The 22,504-nt window shown below is 39.3% G+C and overlaps 1 protein-coding gene across 1 annotated transcript in view; it reads right to left on the reverse strand.

Moving 5' to 3' along the window:
• LOC144635887 (TOG array regulator of axonemal microtubules protein 1-like) overlaps nt 1-20,278 on the reverse strand; it is a 28,411-nt gene extending 8,133 nt beyond the window's left edge. The window contains exons 1-12 of the mRNA XM_078494999.1: nt 18,136-20,278; nt 14,307-14,958; nt 11,847-11,906; nt 9,904-10,076; nt 8,768-8,946; nt 6,733-8,021; nt 6,268-6,358; nt 5,250-5,441; nt 1,995-2,100; nt 1,537-1,623; nt 942-1,090; nt 60-218 (exon numbers count right to left, since the gene is read on the reverse strand). Of these exons, the coding sequence (XP_078351125.1) occupies nt 60-218; nt 942-1,090; nt 1,537-1,623; nt 1,995-2,100; nt 5,250-5,441; nt 6,268-6,358; nt 6,733-8,021; nt 8,768-8,946; nt 9,904-10,076; nt 11,847-11,906; nt 14,307-14,958; nt 18,136-20,028 (5,030 nt within the window). The 5' untranslated portion in view covers nt 20,029-20,278. The remainder of the gene's footprint in view (nt 1-59; nt 219-941; nt 1,091-1,536; nt 1,624-1,994; nt 2,101-5,249; nt 5,442-6,267; nt 6,359-6,732; nt 8,022-8,767; nt 8,947-9,903; nt 10,077-11,846; nt 11,907-14,306; nt 14,959-18,135) is intronic.
• Between the last annotated feature and the right edge of the window lie 2,226 nt (nt 20,279-22,504).

The following is a 22,504-nucleotide window of genomic DNA, read 5'->3' on the forward strand; positions in this document are numbered from 1 at the left end:
AAAAAAAATTAAAATATTGACAGTTCTTACATGAATCACGATTTTTCTCACAAGTGTACCTGGTCTCTGGCCCTCCGTCCGTGACAAACTGAGCTGCAGTAGGTAAAATCTTTTCTGTGACATCTTTTGCTCCGCTCATCAAGCGACTCGCTCCCATGCGTTCCGCGAGCAAGCTGAGGAACTGGGCAGTAGTCTTACGAACGGCTACATTGCGATGACTGAAAACAATAATAAAAACATAATCACATTGTATTAACAATATCAATGTCACTTGCAAAGTGTATAACAGGAAAATACAGTTTAGTCCCGATATCTCGAACCTCTAGGGGAAACGAAAATTGCTTTGCGAAATCAGGAGGTTCGGGAAAATCGGGGGGTAAAATTACAGAGGTACTATCCAAGGGAAAAAACGGGAAATTTCGAGAAACCGATGGTTTCAGGAACCGGGATTTTTTCTGTCAGGGGCACCCAACGAGAAAATTCGTCTATAGATTTTGGAACACCGTTTTTACATTGTAAGTGTCCTTTTTGTGCGTTTTAAAGCCTTATTTTTAAACGCTAAGAGGAGTGTATGTTTTTGGATATGCTAGCTGGACTTTCAAACTTCAGACAATTTTAGGGAACAAAATATTCTTAACCGAATTTACAAGCCGCTGTTGCCTTCTCGAAAATCGTAGCTGGCCTTTTTTCGTACCCAAAACGACATTTTTCTCTATCCGAAAACAAGAGGCATTACTTTGCCCATGTCTCGAAAGTTTCAGGTAAAGAAATCTCCAGTTTTTCATCACACTTTAATCTGAAAATCGTAGGCGATTATAGGTCTTCCGAACAGATATTCACCAAAACGGTCTGTCGGGTGTCCCTGTACTGTAGCAAGACGGTTGAAAGAAAGAAATGGAACACTCAAAATAAGCCATTACTGGGGTTAAGCACAAACAAACCTGGCTCCGCCTGATATAAGTGCGACCAGCACACGAGTTGGAGTCAGGGAACACACCATGGCTGTTAAAGACTTCTCTACATCATCCCGAATAAACCCGCTAGATTCACCACCCTTTGCTAACAAGATTTTTGTAGTGACTTCCAGTTCCTGAAACAACAACAGCAAAATAGTTTTGTATTAGTTGTGTATGTCACCGACCAATTATAAATAATTTTCCTATTTCTGTACAAGCTAAGAGCGGTTTTCACTTGAGTGTCGAGAGTAATTCGCATTTACTTTGGTTTTGCATTTCAACGCTTAGTGATTGGTTTAAAAATTTCACGCCACTTTCTCAACCAATCAGAAGTAGAACAAAAAATAATCGTGACTCGATCACGCACGTTTTCCCGTGTTTTGCACCCTTATGTATCAACTTCGAGTATTGATTGGTTCACTGGATTGTCTGCGTCATTTGTTATTGGTCAGAGTGATTACTTTGGTTTTAGTTTAACAACACTCAATAATTGAAAACTAAGTATCTAACATATACATTCACTTCTCTCTATTCATAATTTGTATTTCAGCAGTTCAGTATTTTATTCCAGTTTACTTACATTGTCCATGTGCTTGCCAAGAGTTGCGTACATGTCCCCAAGACAACAGATACCTGAACGCGAAACTTGTGATCGAAGATTCTTGACCTGTCAAGCAATATGTTAATATTATAACCACAGCAAGTAAAATGATAGAAAACTGTACTGTTTCTCGAATACAATCTTGGTATAGTAGGATAGTACTACTAAGAGCGCGTTTTTTATTCACAATTCTGGAATAAAAATGGCCAGAATGTGAAATGCACGCGTTTTTCTATTCCGCCTCTTCATCCGCCGCCATATTGGTTACGCAATGTTTACTCGTGCCAGGACCACGCTTATCGTTTCCACTACATGGGCGTTTTTTAATGCAGGCAATCCGAATTATTCCTGGCATTCTGTACCAACCATTCTTATTCTAGAAATGTGGGGGAAAAAACGAGCCCTAAGAGACACATTAGGACTGTGACACAAGGTACCTCTGCTATGACAGCAAGAGTCACTGTATGCAGTTGCGAGACCAATACTTCTGGGTGGTGTTTAGTAAGTCGGCGGATTCCTTGAATTCCTTCGCATTTCATCTCCCTAATTGTGTGCGAAGAAAAGATAGATGTAACTATTTTAGTTGGGTTCGAGTGCAACCTTTAACCCTACACTTGTGAAAAACATTTACCGGTATACTCAGATTTGTTATGCAGTCAAACTTGTTAGAGGACACCTTAATAGTCAGGTCGCTTAGCGCAAATTTTTGGAGAAATCGTGTCACGGTTGATAAAAGCACCAAACTTTGCAGAAAGATTCTTTAAAGACTATTAAATAATTTTATCCGTGGCTCCACCTGGATTTTTTCTTGCAATTGCAAAATTTGCTTAACATTTTGACCACGTACGATCTCTCAAGCACCGCTACCACGCCATTTTGAATTGATTAAATTAAAGTGGGACAGAAGGAAATATTTCTCTAATCCGTAAGTAATTTGCAGTTTTATGCTTAAATGTTGCAAAATATATATAAATTGAAGACATGAAGTTAAAGTTTTCGCTAAATTTTTATTTTTAGGTGCAGTATTCTAAAATGTTTATTATGGTAATTACAGTGAATCCCGGTAACTCGAACAACCCCGCTAAATCGAACTAACTTTAATTTCCTGGATTTTGAACCCACTTTTCAGTTATTTTTACCCGGTTAACTCGAAGTCGGATAACTCGAAATCCCCTCTAACTCGAACTAAATTTCGTTTCCGTTGATCAAAATTGGGGTCAATTTACCCCGATAACTCGAATTCGGTTCTTGCAACTCGTCACGGATACCCATTGATTAGAGCAACGAACAGATCACGTATTTGACAGCCTTTTTCCATTCTTATCATAAGAATTCATGTATGATCGTGATAGAGTTTCTGACGAGATAAGTGTATTTGCACTGTCAGTACTGTACTGAATACTGAATACTGTACTGGTACTGAATATGAAGTCTGCAAAATCAGTAACTACAATTAACTGGCAAATTAAATATTACTCGAAACCCCGCTAGCTCGAACTGTTTTTCGTTTCCCATAAGAGTTCGTGTTACCGAGGTTCTACTGTATATATGTGCTTGAAGTTTGTGGCCGCCGAGGGAGCGGGACATGCTTAAAAAGCCTTGAAGAACGAGACACAGTGGACGCACAATTTGGCCAAGGTAGCTTCAATAATAAGAATATACATTTTCAGCCACGAGGCATATAAATTTAACGGATTGTTTCCATAAAATAGTCAAGAAGTGTCGTTACCATCTAGCCTCAAAACCTTAATATTCTTAATTTTCGATGGAGACGGTTTGAAAAAGCAAGATAAGCACGAGTCCCAAGCTTGCCTTACCGTTGGCCGCAACACAAAGAAAAAAAAAACAAAATCGTGAACTGCCTCTGCCTGTCTACATTGACTTGAACATACATAGATTGACGAGAAGCAAGCGGATCATTCAGCATTTACACCAGCTGGGAATTTCTATTTCCTATGCAAGGGTCACACTAACCTGCGATTTTTCTTCTCCCGCAGCAAAAAAAAGAACGCCTGATCGAACGCCTGAGCTTGAAGAGTGGACAGCAGAAGCCATGTGCGAGCACTTTGACGAAGATGGAGTTGTATCCCCTGCCTGCTTGCGAAAGGTCTGTTTACTTTTCAACGCTTTATCTGGTTGTAACACCACATCCAGTTTTAGGGGAAAGGGCAGACTTGGCAGGCATTTAAAAAAGAAACAGAAACAATTGCCTATTCAGCCTCTCTCATCCGTTTGAGTCCCTTGATGCCGACTGTGAGCACTTCCGTAAAATTGAACGGCTGATTATCATCGTTTATGACAAGAGAGTTCCTCCTTGTCCCTTAACCAATCTATGATTTAACTCATAGATCAATCTAGATCAATCTCATAGATCATCTATGATTTAACTTTTCTGTCTTAAAAAACGTTCATTGAATAGATGCCACTGACGGACCATGCTTTGCTTGAACTCACAAGACGGGCATTCAATCTAGAACACTTGTACTAACGCTCAGCAAAATATCCCTTCACCAGACTTTATTTTAGCCGAACATTTCAACGATTTCTACACCTTCTCGAGTTTCACTCTCCTTATATTTTCATGTTTTTATGTTTATTTTTGGATCAGGGGTAGCTAGCCACCTAATACAACGCCACTAGATCCACCCCTGTCTAGGATATTACAGTTAATTTTTTTAAGCCTTAAGCCACTGCATTTTTTCTCTTGTCAGTAAAAACGACTGCGTGGAAGCTAGGGTTAGGAAAGCTGGAAATCGCGTGATTTTCTCTTCAATTTGCCTTATCGGAAATCAATATCAAGTACTCCGATAAATTCCTATACAAAATAGCGACGGACACCCGCCGAAAAAACTAATTGACCGCTAACGAAAGGGAACATTGAGAACTGAGCGTTTATGAATTTATGCAAATTAGCTGAAAACGTTCTTGATTAAATTTCAAGAAAATAAAAAAAATTCGGATGGAGCCACGAATAAACTTAAAACAAGTATCGAAAAGAGGCCGCATGCCAAACTTGGGGTTTTTATCACAAAAATAAATCGATTGCTTACGAAGGGACATTGTGGAACAGCTTTTATGAATATATGCAAATGAGCTAAAAACGTTCTGGTTTAAATTTCAAGAAAAAATATAATAATTCGGATGGAGCCACGGATAAACTTAAATAAAGTATAGAAAGGAGTCCGCATGCAAAAATTGGTGCTTTTATCACGCAAGTAACGATTATTACGCTAACCGACCTGACTATAAGGACCTCTTAGCTCCACTGGAAGGTTTCCACTTATGGGAAAATAGAAGTGAGTGTTTGTATGTGACTGGAACATGGCTAAGTGTCCACCTACAAAAGGTGTATTGGCTGGAGTTCGACTGTTGTTGGGAAAACATTTATCTACACTTTCTGACACATCACAAGCTAGTTTGTGAGTTTGATGAAAATGCCAAAATCCAACGTTAACAGACCCAACTCAGCCACGCCTTTGTTTTTGTTGACATATTTCACGCAGAGCATGTCTAAACGAAAGAAATCACCGTGAAACAGCAAAGCATTTTCAAAGGTGCGGCTGACTAGGGTACTTTGAACCCCCAGGTTGAACTGTAGCATCGACAAGGCCAATAGTGTACGCGCAACCATGCACTACAGCTACACATGCATGAGTTGTAGACTACGTTAGTAAACGTCTTTTTTTACTTACCAGTCTTCTGTGTTTGCCAGATACTTGAGTGCCTCTCGCAGAGCACTGTCTGGATTATTGAAGGGTTGAAGATCTTCCAAGCTAACTTCCCAGCACTGGGATGCAGTGCTGCCTGCAGAGGCAGCGTAATTCCGCCTGATCTCAGATGGGTCATCTGTAACAGCATAACTGGAATCTCGTTCAGATTGCGCCCTGCAAAAATAAAAGGTTTAAGTCTGCCCTAATCATAAGGGATCAAAAGGACCTACTAGAATTTAACTTGGATTTTTTGTAGCATGAAATGACCAGTAATCACATCAGCTACTCCCCTTCCCTTCTCCTCCCCCTTCCCCTTTAATAGGGTGCCCCCCACTCCCAGCATTCTTGTCGGGTTTCCCTAATAACTTGCAATGTGAAGTTCCAGAAAATATGCTCATTGGTAGGGGGTTCAACACAATAAAAAACCTTCCATGGATATTTTCTGGAACACCATGGAACACACAGGAGAAAACGACATAGGCTGTCAGATTGTTTAGGGTACAAGTGTAGGTTAAAGAAATTTCTGGCTTGCAGGTAGACTTTGACTTTAGTGCTATGAAAATTTCCATGTCAACAACACCTCTGACGAGTGCCGCAGGTTTAGTTAAATCTTGGAAATGAGACTCCAACTGAACAATGTACAGTGAGTACAGCCCCTACTGAACAAACTACAGTTGAACCGCGCTATTTCGAACCGTCAGGGGAAACAAATAACAGTTCGAAATAGCCAATAGTAAATGACTGAAAGGCAAATCCAAGGGAAATGGGTTTTTGTTTGAAATAGCAGGGAAATTCGAAATACCTGGTAACCGAGTTGAATAAGTGGGGTTTAACTGGAGATTGGTTCCGGAAATACGATTTTGTTATGTACAGTACATGTAAATCTGATGTTGCACTAACAAATCTGTTCCTTCCACTAAAAAGCCACACAAGCTTTATGCAAATGTAATTTACAAATTCAACAGATAATACATGTACAAAATAAATTTTGTGTACTTACGAGGAGAGAGGTGTCTTTTTCTTAGGTGTTCCTCCTGTGGGGGGTTTTCTATTTGACTTTAATGGGGAACTAGACCCTGTTACAGACAGATCTGGAAAGATAAGGGACAAAAGTTAGTTAGAAATCGCTTTAAGACAGTCATACAATCTCTAAGTCCAATAAAGCAGTTTCCAATTGAGTGTTGTAAAACCAAAAGCAAAGTAATTACTCTGGCCAATCACAAAGGACACAGACAATCCAGTGAACCAAGCAATTCTCGAAGCAACTACAGGTAGCTGGCACAAAGCGCGGGAAAATGTGCGCGAGCGAGATACGATTGGTTTTGGTTTTCGTTCTGATTGGCTGCGAAAGTGGCGCGAGATTTTTAAACCAATCACTAAGCGTAGTAAAGCAAAACCAAAGCAAATGCAAATTACTTTCGACATTCAAGTGAAAACCGCTCTAAACTCAGTGTTATTGACTAACCACTGTTTTCGGATCCAGCAGAATTTTCCTTTGCTCTTTGCAACTGTTTCTTCTTTAACTCAACTTCCTTCTCTGCAAGCTTCCTCCTTAACTCCTCCTCTTGTTCTCGTTCCTTCTCTTTGCGTTCTGCTTCTGCTCTAAGCAGCTCTGCTTCCTTTTGCTTCTGTTTCTGCCTCATCCTTTCTTTCATCCTCTCCTTCTGCCTCATCTTTTCACGCTGTTTTTCCTGCTCTATCTCTTCTAGCTCCTCCTGTTGCTTAAGCAGCCGATCCCTCAGTGCCTTCTCCTGCTTCTGCAATTCCTCCTGCAACTGCTGTTGCTTCTGTCTTTCTAATTCCCGTTCCTTCTCCTTCCTGTCTAGCATCTTCCCAAGTTCTAGCTGCTCCTTCATGATTTTCTGTCGCAACCTCTGTTCCTCCTCACGCTGAATCTGTGCTTGTTTCGAGCGCTCCCTCTCAAACTCTTGCTCCCTTTGAAGTTTTTCCTCTTCTTCTTGCCGTCTTCTTTCCATTCTCTCCCGTGTTGACTTTGACAGGCTTTTTCTCATGGTTTTTGGTGTCATATCTCTCAGGTTCTCAGTGTTTCCTCTTATGCCTGAGTCACTGTCCTCGTCACTGTCTTCCAGGCTGTCAGAGCTCTCTTCACTCTTGAACGTCGATGACTCGGTGGTTGTTAATGTTGTTGTTGTCGCAGCTGAGATGTCAGCATCTTGGGAGTCTGATACAGTTGGGTATTCTTCCTCCTCACTTTCTGAGCCACTTTCTTCTTCTCCTTCTTCCTCCCCTCCTAACTCTTCCTCCTCCTCATCCTCCTCCTCTTCTTCTTCGTCATCGTCTTCAATGTCCTCTTCATCGTCATCCTCCATCCCTTCATCCGACTCCTCTGTTTCATACTGCAGCTGACCATTTCCCTCGTCCTCAGCATTGTGCTGCTTATCCAGTCTTAACAACCCTTGACCCACAACTTCAACTCTTTGCATCCCCAGTAAATCTTCATTACCGGAAATGCTGCTACCCATTCCTGAGGTTTTGCTATGCTTGTCATCATCGTAATGCATGCCATTTGCTATCGGAGAATTCTCAGTTGCCCTGCCTCCTTTGGTCGCCAACAGACCATGGCCTGTTACACCGAGACCTGGATTTTCTAAGTCTGACTTATTAGGTAAAGGCGTTGGACTTTGAAGTGGTAGTGGAGTTTCTGCCGAGAGTCTTCTAGAATGTAATGGTGTTCTTGCAATGCGTGGCTTGCTGTCAAATGGAGATTCTGGCTTGGTAGGAAGTTTTGACAATCTATAGAGAAAACAGTACGAGTACATCAACTTCACCTTCTTTTTACCATCTTATTACGCTAACACCGGTAAGCAGACTGAAGAGCTCATCACCCAGGTTAACACAGATTAGACAAACTTCTTTTTCTTTGCATGTGCCATGATTTGTTGTTCAGGGTTTTCATTAAGAATTGTAATAGCAGGGGAATAGTGTAAAGTAACCGGAAAATGATTTCTAAAGGTTCCGCATCTTAATAAAAAAATAGGTACAGGCCTTTGAAATTTAGCTGGAGAATTCTACGTAGTAACGGGAGAATTCTCTGATCCCCGATGCCTAATGAACACCCTGAATGTTACCCTTAAAGGGGCTTTCTCGCAGATTTTAACAGATTTTTGGACGGCCAAAGTTTATATTAGTGTAATGGTCCATTTTTTATACACAAATGCTACATAAGTGCACTGAAACTAAACAACCTTTAGCTAGGATGGATGGCAACCTGAAAGATTGAGCCAAACTTTTCAAGTCGTTTCCATGCGTCTTCAAAAAATTGATTTTTATAGCCGAGGTTTGATTTTATTTCCACAAATTAAGGTTATATCTTCCTTTAGATGTTCAAAGATATTTTTTGTGGGTTAAAGTTGCCTACCACTAATGAGACTGCAAGATACAGCAAACCATAGCATCTTCAGTACTTGTTTTAATGCGAATGATATTGCATGTTGTTTTTTTTCTAGGAAAACAAAATGTAACTTTAAATCTATACACACCTTGCATTATTTTCAAACATTGGTGCATAAGGTGGATCGTTGTTGTTGTCTGATGGTGAAGGAGTACGACTTCTTCCGTCTTCTCCATCGCTGATCACAGAGTACATTTTCAATGCCCGTTTCAACTCTGCTTGCTTGTGAACTTGACCAAGTGAGTCTTGCGGAGGAATATTTCCAGCCTAATGAAAAAAAGACAGTAATATACAAATTCTCCTTACTGCTTCACATAGTCCTTATAGTATACTAGATAGGAGAATTTGATTCTCTAGATACAGAAGGATTTATTATATAGACGTCAGTGTTTTACTGGAAAATAGTTCACTGATAAAATTCATACAAAATTACATCTGGGACCATAGTGGCATATTTTCCATATTTCACTAGTGACAATATAGATGACGTCATTTTGCGCCATTGCACAGCTGCCAAACACCAGGTGAAAGATGGCAAGGGATAGAGACATTAGGTTCACTGAAGCTGACTTTACATTGTTGACTAAAGAGCAGGAAAATGCAAACATGAAGAAGGAAATTTTACATGACTCAAAACAATTCAAGGAGTTTCTTGCAAAGTAGACCAAAAGAGACATTTACGAAATTCCTCGAAGTTACAGCTGCGGAAGTGCAAGAGTTTACATATGTGTTGATGTGTGTCTTCTTTTTTTTGTTTGTTTTTTTTTTTGTTTTTTTGATTTTTTTTTTTTTTGGGCCGGTATTGTGCTTTTAACACTTCTGTTGTTTTTGTCTATATAATAAAAAGAACATTACACGTTGGCTCAAAGATATGAATTTTATGTTTTCATGGCAAAAACATTATCTCACTCGTTCACTATGCTCACTCCTGAGATATTGTTTTTTGCCATCTTCTCACCACCGTGTAATATCCTCTATGTATCAAAAAAATACTATTAATATTGAAAGAGGATACCACATCGAAATTAGCTGGTTTTCATGCAATCCTCTATCTAGATTATATTGAAATTTGGAATGTTGGTTTTTCAGAACGGAGGAAAACCCGAGAACACGCAGGAAAATCCTTGGAGCAATGGGAGAACCAGCAACAAACTTGACCCACATGCAGCAACTGGCTGAGAGAAAAAAAGAGAGAAAGGTGAACAAACAACTGTTGTATCTTACCTTAACAGGGGCCAGCTGAGTAGGGCGTGTAGGAGTCATATCTAGATAGTCCATTACACTTGACTGGATTTCACCCTTTTTAGGTTCTCCCAGTTCGGGAGCCCTTATGCCACGAGTCTTGGATGCTGAACGCGCCAGCTGGGGTTTCATGTGGATAGGTGTCTGAGGTACATCTGTCAAAAAAATGTGGCACGTTCAGAACTTATAATACCGTATTTATTCGATTAAGCGCCCAACCTCGAATAAGCGCCCACCCTGTAGGCAGGAAAAGTTAATAAGCGCCCAGCCTCGAATAAGCGCCCACCCCCACCCCCACCCCCCTAAAATGAGGGCACAAGAGGAAAGTTTGACTATTGTTAAAGTTGAGATTAAAATTGACTAAGTACTACTAAGAGACTATAGCGAAGACCGAGTTTTTTTAGCTTTTTTTAATGAAACTTTCAATGAACATTACAAATTCAGCTTTCGTACACCTTTGCGTTTAGTTATTACACATTGTTTTCTTGCAAAATAAACATACTACTTGCTAAAAATAGTGAAAATTTAATAAGCGCCCAGCCTCGAATAAGCGCCCACCTCGAATAAGCGCCCACCCTCAAGGTCCAAAAATTTAATAAGCGCCCAGGGCGCTTAATCGAATAAATACCGTAGAATTCCGGTAAGCCCCCCGCAAAGCCCCCCGGTAAGGCCCATCATCCGGAAACAAAAAAATACATCCGGTTATAAGCCCCCCGGAATAAGCCCCCCTCTACCAGAGACAGTACTGAATAGGGCTAATGATGCTTTATTATGTGTTTTTACTTAAAAACAATTCGACAACACTCCCATGGGCGAGAAACGTTTTTCATTCCGCATAAGCCCTCCCGGATATAAGCCCCTCCGCTAAGCCCACCCAAAACCCTTACCAAGTGTATAAGCCCAGGGTTATAACCGGAATTCTACGGTATGGTATGTACAAATACTAGTACTACATGTACATCAACAACAAATCCCCTTAACCCTTTAACCCCCAGGAGTGCCATTGCAGGGATGTCGTTGAGGGCCGGCTGCCAGCTAATTTAACCAGCTGAAATAGAACTTAAATCCGGCTGAAATTTCACATGTATGAAAACAAAGACTTAAAGTAAAATTTTAGAGCTGCCAAGGCCAGAAAAGCCAGCTGGGCTTGTTGATGAGCCGGCTTAGTGTTTTCTTAGCTATATCCCTGCCACTGGCACATAATGCCGCATGTCCAATATTTGTCCAATTAATTTGAATTTTTGGTGCCCAACAATCTTGTCCTCTGCACTTTGAAAGTAGAAAATTGTACAGACTGTACTTCCCCAAAACAACTTTTTTCTTTTTAATATTTTAACCTTTTACCTTGAAAACTTTCTTCTTATTTGTTGGAGTGTTTTATAAAAATTAATATACTGATAAACACCTTTTAAATGGTGTATTATATATGGAAATCTGGTTTATATTTTTTTAATTTTGAAAAAAAGACCATTCGCATTAGGGGGTTAAGGGTTGAAAACAAATGCAAGATGCTAATTATTACATGCAGCCTGAATCATGATTCGCACTTTAAAAGTTGTGATCATAAACCTTCAAGGAAACCTGGCATCATATAACTTATTTCTGTTTTCAAGGACATGCAAACTCTGAAATTCAAACCTCAGCCAACGGTTTGCCCTTTTTGCTGCCATCAATCATTTTAGCAGACCTCTCTGAAAACAGAATTTCACTTCAACCAGGTCAAAAGTTCAAATCTGTCAGTTGTGATCTGGTTGATTATGTTGATTGTTGGTTGATTGTGTCCATTTTGTTTGTTTGTGTTTTTCAAGGTTCATTTGCTGTTGCCATAATTATGATTGACAGCAGCGAAAAGCGCAATGGTTTGTTGGGTTTTGAATTTTAACCACAATAATTAATTTGCACATGTAAAACTGTTATTAACATACCACTTTTCTTTGGTTCACTGTCCATTTGATCGGCCAATGTATCCATATCTGCTGGTACAGCTGGGGAAGATATGGGAATCATTTTCAAAAAACACAAATACACAAATACTTCTTACAATGTACCAGCAAAGGGAAGCATACACTTGCATTTTGAGGGGGTTTTAGTACAAAGATCTTCACATTTTCACATGGTTACTTTATCAATCTTACAGTCAAATCTACCATACATGGAATCTGAATATATATACATTCAACCCTCCAAGTTTATTATTTTCGTTAGTGTCCATTTGGCCACCAACTGCTCAAGTTTGGTCGCCAGTGAAAAATTTGAGTCACTAAATTAAGCTCACACTTTCAATTCTTCTTCTCAATTTCAGTCACCAGGCTGGCGACTTTGGTTCCAATTTAGTCGCCAGCTCCAAAATTTTAGTCGCCATGGAAACTAAAATGGTCTTAAATTGGAGGGTTGACATGTGCATGTGACTTAAATTCCTCACTCAACATCACTCAAATTTTATCAGAAACTTTTTTTTTTACTACATGTAGGTTTAGGTGTACATGCAAGATACAAAGGTTTACATGAGAATGTTTGGACAAATATTTCTTTTTGAAAATCACGTTTATAATATTGTTGACAATTATTAATTAATAATTAATTATATTGTTGTAATTATTGACATCAGAACCCACTAAACATTGTGTACATGCACAGTAGAACTCTCATTTCCTTAACCTCCTGATAACTTGAACTAAAATTTGTTTCCCTTAGGTTTGCTTCATTTAGTCAAACCAGGGGGGGGGGGGGGAAGCAACTTCCCATACATTCTCTTATATAAAATCTGAGCGATGCTCTCACAACTTGCAAAGCAATCATCGGGGCGGTAGTCAGCGGATGTCTCTAAGTCGCATGAGCAACTCTTTCTTTGTGAACTTGCCAAAATAAAAACAAATGGGACCAGTGAGAGAGTTCGATTTTTTTATATGTAGTAATAAAAAAGACTTTCTAAGTTTTGTCTTTAATGCAGCGAAAATTTCTCCGGAAAGGTTCTTGGTGTCAATATGTGGTGTTTGTTATGAAATAAAACCATCACTGGAATGGTAATGAAAACGTGGCGATCGAATATTCCTGCGCTGGTCGGAGCTATTGTTCTTGCCGCTCTATTGTTTGAGGTTGTTTGTTGACTTGGTCTTTCTTTGTTTTACTTCATTTACAATCCCCATGTGGGCCAGTTGAAAATCGTGGTACAAACATGTCAAACATTTGCATTTCAGCACTGAAAAGTAGCACGGCATCACAAAATTCTGCGTTCTTAAAACTACACGACGATGACGAAATTTTCGGATTTAAACACGCTGCTTTTAGATTTTTAGTTAAGAGAATTGAACCCCTTTATAATAAGTGATTCCACGACATAGCAGCTTCCATTTCGCGGGAAAAGATTGCCTGTTGCATCATCGTCCAAAAACCGCTGACTACATCGTGAATTGATCGCTTTGCAAGTTGTGAGAGCATCGCTACTCGGTCCCAGACCTCGTTTCTTTCCCCCCCTGAGTCAAACAGTTGCAATTTTACCCATGATTTCTTACCGTGCGGCTACTGTAACCGGGGCACCCAGAAGACCAATCAAAAGAGAACAGAAACAATAAATCAGCTTGAAACTACTCAAATTTTAAATCGAAACGTCAACGCAGCACGCTCTATTCAATATAAAGTAAATAGCTTCACAAGTGAACAAAATGAAACTTCACTGTTTTTTACTCAACTGACATGTGTGAAGTGAAAAAAATAAATTTGCACGCGCTCTGGACGTATCACTTAGAATGTCTTCCTTGCTGGCCTTACGTGCATTTATTTTCCAAATGGTACTACCAAAACTCCGGTGAAGCCGGAGGAATGAATGTCACGGCGAACCCGCCACGCACACGTCTGGAGACATATGGCATGGCCGTTGCTTCCCTTTTTGACACAGTTTCGAACTCCTCTTTCATTAATGTCACTGATATTTACTTTCCAACTTGTGCTGTCACAACTACCAAGCCAAAAGGGAACAACGAAGTTGAAAATCCAGCGCCATACAGACAAATTAGAGATTGTGGGAACGAAGAAGTGAAATTCTTTGTTCTTAGCGCATTTCATAGCTGAAGGGAAAAAAGCGAAATTTATTGTTTCCGTTCTGCTTTGATTGGTAACTTTGTCTGGTGACCCCGGTTACAGTAGCCGCACTGTCAAATTCTAAGTTCTCAAACCAACTTTCCTTTCCTTTAGAGGTTCAACAAAACAGATTTTGACTGTGCTTTGTGCAATGTTTGAACCCTTAAAAAATTGCCAGAAAATGCTACAAACTACTTTATTGTATATTTTATGCGCACACAAAACATTCATGCTTGAATCTGTCTGCTCCTAGCCTGTTGGCAAAGAAAAATGTAAAATTGTGTTGAAGTTGAGAAGATAACACTTACTATGAGAAACAGGAGAAAGTCTGCCAAAGGGTTTCATCTCACTTCTCATTTCAGTCCAGTCAGGCCATGAACTGGACAGCGACATTGGAAAAGCTTTCCTCTGTGACGTAGGAAACATCTCTTCTTCACCTGGTGAAAATGAGCTCTGCAGGGAAAAAGGAGTGGGCGTAACAGATTGCGCACCTCTTGGAACAATTTCCTTGGGTGTCTGTTCACCAATCGCTGGCTCAGCACTGCTACTGGCTTTTGCTTTAGTTGTGATTGTTCCACGCTTGTATAGAAGAGCATAACTATTCACAGAACTCCCAGAACCAGGAGGCACTGTTTGGTTTAGACCGGCCGTAGGGCTACCAATCTTGGATTTGTCTTTCTTGACCTTTGCCCTGTGCATTTCGGCATAGGAGCTTCCAGGTGTGTTTTCTGTAGCCTTGGAGGCATGACGATCAGATGCTTGATTTGCCCTTTGCATGCTCATGGCTTGATATTTTTCAGCGTAGGAAGAGGTGGTTAGTTTTGACTTTGTTGGAGTTGAAAGTGACGCTGTTCGTGACTGAGGTGTAGATTTCACAGCACGGTCATTCACTATCTCAGTGGGAGCCCACGAATTCAGTTTCATCGGCGGACGCATTGGTTCAACATTGTCAGTAACCGGCTGTTGGGATAGGAAAATTTAAAAAAATGATTTATTTAAAACCTATCATCAATTTTTGCAGATTTTTGGTCTAAACTATTCTGAAATAAATGGTAGGCAACTTTACCCATGAAAAACAATATCTTTGAACATTTAACTGAAGATATAACCATTCTTTGGGGATAGAAATCAAACTTTGGCTATAAATATCTATTTTTTTAAGGCACACAAAACAACGTGAAAATACATGTAGCACAAAAAGGAAAACACAATATATAATATTTATACAAATATATGAAGTGTTGTTGCTATGGATACAGCCCATTCAAAAAGTTTTTATTTAATTAGTAGTAGGCAAGATAGCTGGAGTAGTCTGCCTTAGTCTCATTTGGATGCCATCTTGTTTGCAACATACAGAAAAGTTGTAAATTTTATGTCACCAGTATGATCACATCCATTTACAGCAATATTTGTTGTAAAAATAATTATTTGGGGACTAGAATATTGCCTTTTCTTAGGTTGGACATCAACAAAGACACAATCCATCACCATACATAACATACATTTTTTCCTTTAACTGTTCAGAGTGCATTAAAGGACAACTTTCAAAATAATTAATATGGCTGTTTTTGGACCGTGTTTTATGAGCTTAGAGAAACTTTGTTGCTGTCTTTTAGCTTATACTTCTTGTGATAAAAGCAAAACAAGATTAATGAAATTGTTGCTTTAACATTAATTTATTACATGACTGATTTTATGGCAACCTTAAATTTAACCCTGATTTATTTTTTAAAATTTGTAGTAGACGACAGATGTTTTATTGCAGAGGGCAAAATTGCCGGCTAACGGCACATTTTGACTGGGCTGGGATACCAAAACAGTCACTTCTATTCCATTTTATTCAAATCACCATGTTTCTATCACAGCTTTTTAATTAATTAATTTTTTCCCAAACATGCAGACATGAATTGTATAATGTAAAAATTTACGAAACAAAACAAACATTTAAAATACTTTACAGCTTGGAACTAGAACATGTGAAAATATTTATATCCCTACAAAATTTCAATGAGAATTAAGCCAAAATCTCAAATTTTTAAGACATTATTATTTTTATTCCTGCAAGTAAAATATAGTTGGATTTAAATTCAACATATGCACTCAACTACACTGTACCACAGACATTCTGGAGAAACTAAAATTGTATTTGTTTTGTCACTGAGCCAATTTAAATTAGCTTATTGGGGTCTTTAAACAAGAAAATGGACTGTTCAGCTTAGGTCTTTAGTCTTTCCACTAAATACAGTACCGTTCAAAATAGTGAGACGAGTGTCTCGTTTCTTGAGAAAAGAATCTCATCGAGCCCGAGAATCAACAAAGCGAAAATCTCTGGAATAAATTACAGGTAATTATTATACAAGACAACGATTAATCTCTCGCAAGAGTTTTTCACCTAAAGTTTTAGTCAACTTAAGTTCAAAGATTTTGTCTGATTGGAAAGATCGCTGATTTGTTGGCAACAATCAGCTTTTTTTTTCACTCGTAAGAAAAGTTCCATTTTAGCTGACATTTAACAACAACAAAGAATCTATTTATAGCTACAGTTAGTAGTAAAAAAAATTCTGACAATAACTATCATCTCTCAGTAGGCAATTTCAAAAGTCCTGATGGATTATCAAAGCATCACACTTCATTAAATACGCCTCCCAATGTAAAGTACTGTCGACATCTAAGGCAAATAAATGACCCACAATATAATACTGTAACAGTGTTTTGGCAATACATTTCTCTAATATCCTGACAACCAACTAGCTGGATTCATATGTTTTGCTGATTTTAAGATAGAATGTTGAATGTGATATTATTCTGAATAATTGATGATGTGTCATCTACGAACACTGGGGGTTGAAGCAACAAGACTCTTCTTCCAAAATATTTTTTCCTTTTTGTTACAAACAAATGTAGTTTGATTTGCAACTCAAAATCAAATCACTCAATTGAAAAAAAAAATGAATTTAACAACAAACGTTCACTTGCAACAATATTATCTCTAACAAATCTGTTCTAAAATCCCTATTGATTCTACAAAATCACCTGGTAATTTGTAAATTTGTAATCATCATAATTATATTTAAGTGCTGCATCGTCATTCTTAAAACTTCTCACTGACAATACATGTGAAAGGCTAATAATACTAGTAAATAATGTTATTAAAATTTTGTGCACAGTTCTCACTTCAGCAACATCCATAAGGTTTTTATTCTCGTTTGGGAAGAATACTAACTACTAAGTAGGTGGTTCAAGGGATGACAATTAAATTATTGTTGTCCCTTTAAGAACGCCAACTAATGTATATATATGTTGTGGTTTAATTTTATCTTTGGCTTAAAATTTTTCAAACTGGTTTGATCTTTATTTCCCTTTGTTTCATATTGTGATATTGAATATGAGACAATGAAAAATAAAAACCAAACTGGTTTGAAAAATTTGAAGCCAAAGACAAAATTAAACCACAACATATACATTACTCTAATGACCTGATTTATTTTGTGACTTAAGACATGATCTGTAAATATTGCATAAAAAATATTGAAATGTTGTACAAAGATACTGTACTGAATAATGAAACGTGCATAACTTCTGTTGTTTCTTCATAAAAAATATCGAAATGTTGTACAAAGACACTGGACTGAATAATGAAACTTGCATAATTTCTGTTGTTTCTTCAACAATCAATTTCTCTCCTGCATAAATGTACATTTAAAGCTCGTTCCCTGCTGACAGAGTCTCCTTTTCTGTTTTAATGAGATGTCTCAAAATAACGGAAAAGGAAGACTCTGCTACATGTAGCAGGGAAGTAAATTAGATATGATCGCTACAAATTAAAATTTAGTTGCATACCTCAGTAAAGTACAATAACAGGGCTGCAAATAACAGTCGATCATCGGGCATTGGCCGACCAATATTTGCTCATGTCCGACGAAAACCATGAAAACCCAAGTGTGGTTGGACATGATGTCCAGACAATTTTTCGATGACAAATCATTTTACTGCAACAATGAATAAAATTAGACCTCTGCTTTTGGTGATGTCCGACAAAAATTTTGTTTTGTCCGACCAAAATGGGGTCTTACTTGGACATATGTCTTTTCAAGTGAAAAATATTATTTGCAGCCCTGCAATAATTACAAATCTTACTTGGTTGCCATCCCGAGCCTGTTCTCCTTCCCACGGTAGTCGATTCTTTCCTGCACTGAAGAACCTTCGAGGACTAGGCCCTGACATATTTAATGAGTCATTAAGTCCAGGTGTAGAACGAGCCGAGCCTGAGGGATCGGCAGAACCAGTCCCAGCTGTACCTGCTAAAATCCAGTCAATATCAGCACCGCGTGGTGTGTTGTTCTGGCCCCTTATTGTTCCAGATGACGGCATAGGGACAGCATACTCAACCAACCCATCTCTGTTCAAGCGAGGAAGCTGTCTGCGTGCTAACCTGGCTGTAATAGCAGCCATAACACCATCGCCACCCATAGTAAGCTCAATAGCATCAACAGCAGACACTACAGGTTGAATGCGTCCAGGTCCCATTGCTTGTGCTATTACTGCAAAGGCTTCTAAAGCTGCTTGCCGCACTCTTCTCTTGCTGTCTACCAAAGCTGGAGCAATTGCATTTGTCAATTCTGGTAGATTAAAGTCTGAGCTAGGGAATGTTAGCAATGCCGCAATGAAAACATTGACAGTTTCTTCGCGCACTCTGGAATTTCGGTGTTGTAAGTTTGACGTCAACACAGATAATACTGCTTTGGGAGAGAGTATTTGCATAAGCTGCATTAACACTTTCATGTTTTCCTGCCTAATGACAATCTTATTGTCTCCTAATTTGTTTGAAAGTGCTGACAGTAGAGGCTTAAGAACAGGGCGCACACCCACCCCCAGCTTAGCCACAAGTAATCCAATAATTTGAAGGCTAGTGACACCAATTTTGAAGTTCACATCATCCAGGAATCCAAGCAGTAAAGCAAAGAGTGGTCCTAGATTGGGGTGTATAGGTTCAGTATTGGTCAACTGTCCCATAAGAGTTTTCAACTCCTCAATTCCCTGAGCTCGAACCCTCCAGTTGCTCTGATCTCGAAGTTTAGACATCACGGGCAAGGGAACAAACCCAAATTCTAACGGTCCGTAGTTCGCATCGAGGAAATCATCGGTGGTATTACTTATCGCTATTGTATGTCCTCTGTCTAACACGGTTCCTCTCTCTGGTCGCTCGACGTCTGCGATGATCCCGTTTGAGTTCAAGTGCCCGGCACTCTTAGCTTTACGACCTCCAAGTAGTTCTAAATCTTTTACAGGATCGGCATTACGATTTTGAAGCGCCATTGTACATAAATTTTGCTGGTCAGGGGATAAACGATTGAGGTAGCTATCGAAGATTGGGGATCCCACGACATTTTTTATCCTTTCAAGGGAGATGACAGCTGTTGAAGTTTCGGGCCTCGATGAATTTTCCAACCTACCAACGAGCGCTTTTGTCAACGTAAACAGATCTTCGTGGGCCAGATTTGGCATTATGAGAATTGGTAAAGCGACTAAACTTTCTGTTCTCGTTCTCCTGTTCTCACTTTCAAGACCATGATCGATGATAGCATTCAAAACAGCGCTGACTTGCGAAGAATGTTTCATGTACACATGCAGTGTCTGAATCGCAGATTTTTTCACCGACACCTGGTTGTCTCCGATGTTTGACACGAGTTGAGGAAGAACAAATGTCATACAGTTATCCAAATCTTCTCCAAACTCGGGGATGATTTCACACAGGAACTCGGTACAACGCAGTCTTGTGTTTGAGTCTATGTCGGCCAGCGCTTCTTGCAAAACGCGAAAGAGACCAAGTCGGTCGTCAAATTGTAAGCGGCCACCATTTCGCCGTGCATTTGCTCGGAGCTCGTCCAAAATGTCCGCTTTCCTCGCCGAGTCGCTGTTTCTGGCTAGTCCAGCTAGCACTTCATTCTCTTCCATATTTTGTACAAGGACTTCATCGGGCTCAGCGATCACTGATGACAGTGGTTTGAGCTTGGCAACACTACTAGCCATCTACTGTATGCATGACGGAACGTAAATCTACTAATTGCCACGAAATTATCAACAAACCGCTGCTACATAACCATCGCCAGGGGTTTTGTAAACTTGAATGACGAATGCACACGTTCGTCAGAAAAGCCTCTTATCCGCAAAACAAGCTGCCAGGCAAAGAAAACATTAGATAAGGAAATAAATTTGATCCATTACATTCGTCAAGAGTTTGAACGAGATTCCACAAACTTTAGCTCGGCCAGACTAAGGTTCCCGGATGAACGAAATTGACATCAAATCATGCACAGCGGCATGTAAGGAGGGCTCTGATTGGCTAATCAACATAAATAAGACGGGAAATACATAAAATTTATATTCAAAATACGTACAGCTACAGTAACCCGGGCAATGAGTCAATCCGCAAAATTTATAAACTATCTTTTTACAAGAATACGCTAATTAACAAATTCGTTGTCCAATGTTATTATCGTTATTATTCAATGTAGTATTATTTTTATTTTTTAACCTTAGAGTTTGTTTTATCGTGTTTGACGTGGTCTAAAAATGCTCTGTGAAGTATTGACCTAGCTGGTGGCTGAATAAAACTAATAACTGGGTTAAGTGTTATATAAAGAGGTCTCAACAATAATGAAATACATTTTCTACGAGGCGATGATTTTTATTTTTTCTTATTTACCAGTTGACACCAAAATTTCAAACCTCTCTAGTATTTTGATAAATACCTTGCTATGAAACTCAGATAAACTAAACAAAAATCCATTTCCATTTAATTTACAGGAAAGTTAAATGTTTGCATGTTGAAACACTAAATTTGAATTTATGACAATGCAGATTAATTTATGACAATACAGATTAATATTGCACATTATAGGAAAAGACAAGATTTATTAAAGGGCAAACATATTGGCCATATATGACGTGAATTATATTAAATTGAAAATGTACGGTAAATCTTATCTCATCAATAAGCATTGCGTGCAAAACAGCGGCTTTGAGTTCGAAACTGAACTCCAACTGAGTAAACATATAGTTTGAATGTATTTTCCGAAGCAAATTTGCATCGATCTACACAGGGGGTTGTTTTTCGAGCTATCTAGCTCGCGTTTTTATATCAAAATGAAGCGACAAATTACGAAGAAATTCCAGGCTCAAACCAGTATTTTGAGAAGAATAACTCACCCTTATTCACCAAACAGAATTTTTGATTTGATTTGATTTGATTGAAACTGACGATCAATTAACACGATTTGAACTAAGTAAACCGAAACGCACGCTACTACGTGCTGTCCCGTGACAAGCGTGGGCAGGCTAAAAGATAATCTTCCATATGGTTGAGCGAAAAAAAAAACGAAAATTTTATTATGCGAAAACTTCAAACGTTTCAACTGCGCCTTTAACTATATAACATGCGAGCTTAGCTTAGCCTGAAGCCCACGGGGCGCCCAGGCTCATGATACTCATGATATGAGCCAATCACAAAAGACGAAGACCGTCACGGTTTGAAATAAGAATTATATAAGTGGTTAGGTGCAGGTAGCTCGAAATCGCGGTTGTTTCAGTTGGAAAACAAATGGAACAGTTCCAGAAAATCATTTCGGAAATTAAAGACTATATTTTGAGGAAGTCATTTCATCTTGCTGGTACGGACAATTCTGTTTTTTTTTTCATTTCTCCCGTTTGCAGGCTCCCAACAAGGGAAAGCTGTAATCGGACGACGTTTGCTGATTTTGGAGAAAAACTCGTAGCATTAATTGTACCATTATTCCATGAGCGCGTTGGATGTGAGATTTCAGATAGCCAGCGAGACGAAACTCCCATGATCCCAGGGTCTTTCTCTCCCAGCCCCACGCACTGGGGGGTTGAGGGACCCTGGGACCCTGGGAACGAGGTTGGTCGGTTGGTCGGCTATAACTGTCCCATATCCAACAAGCGCGAGTGGAATAACTTTTTTATTAAAAACACAACCAAAAGAATTGCAGCATTTGAGCTCCACGGCTGTTCTCACGTGCACTGACGTGCACACCTACCATATTTGTTGTCAATGGTATGTGACTAATACGATCAAGCGCATAAACCATGGCCTGTAAACCAATCAAAACTCAGGAATTGCAATACAGTCAACTCTCTCTAAAACGGACACCTTCGGGACCGGCCACAGCTGTCCGTCTTAGGCCCGGTTCAGACGCCGATAAGTACATGAAAAGATCGGCGTCTGAATCAAATTAGAAAGGCTATTTCAATTTGGAACGGCTCACCCGTTCTTTCCGCCTGGCTTGGCCGAGAATCGCCTGTGGAACGCCTTTGGAACGACTTTGATCCAGACGCCGTACTTTTCACGTGCCGTTCTTATTTCATAAATTATTGTAATGTATTTTGACTGGTTTTATTGGAGCTGTATGGACGGCCCGGAACGGCCAAAAAGTACGGCGTCTGAATAAGAGGCGTACTTTTGACAATTTGGGTCGGTCCATGGCCA

The sequence above is a fragment of the Oculina patagonica genome, chromosome 13 (genome assembly GCF_052425735.1).
Source record: "Oculina patagonica isolate OP01 chromosome 13, crgOcupat, whole genome shotgun sequence".
Taxonomy (NCBI): domain Eukaryota; kingdom Metazoa; phylum Cnidaria; class Anthozoa; order Scleractinia; family Oculinidae; genus Oculina; species Oculina patagonica.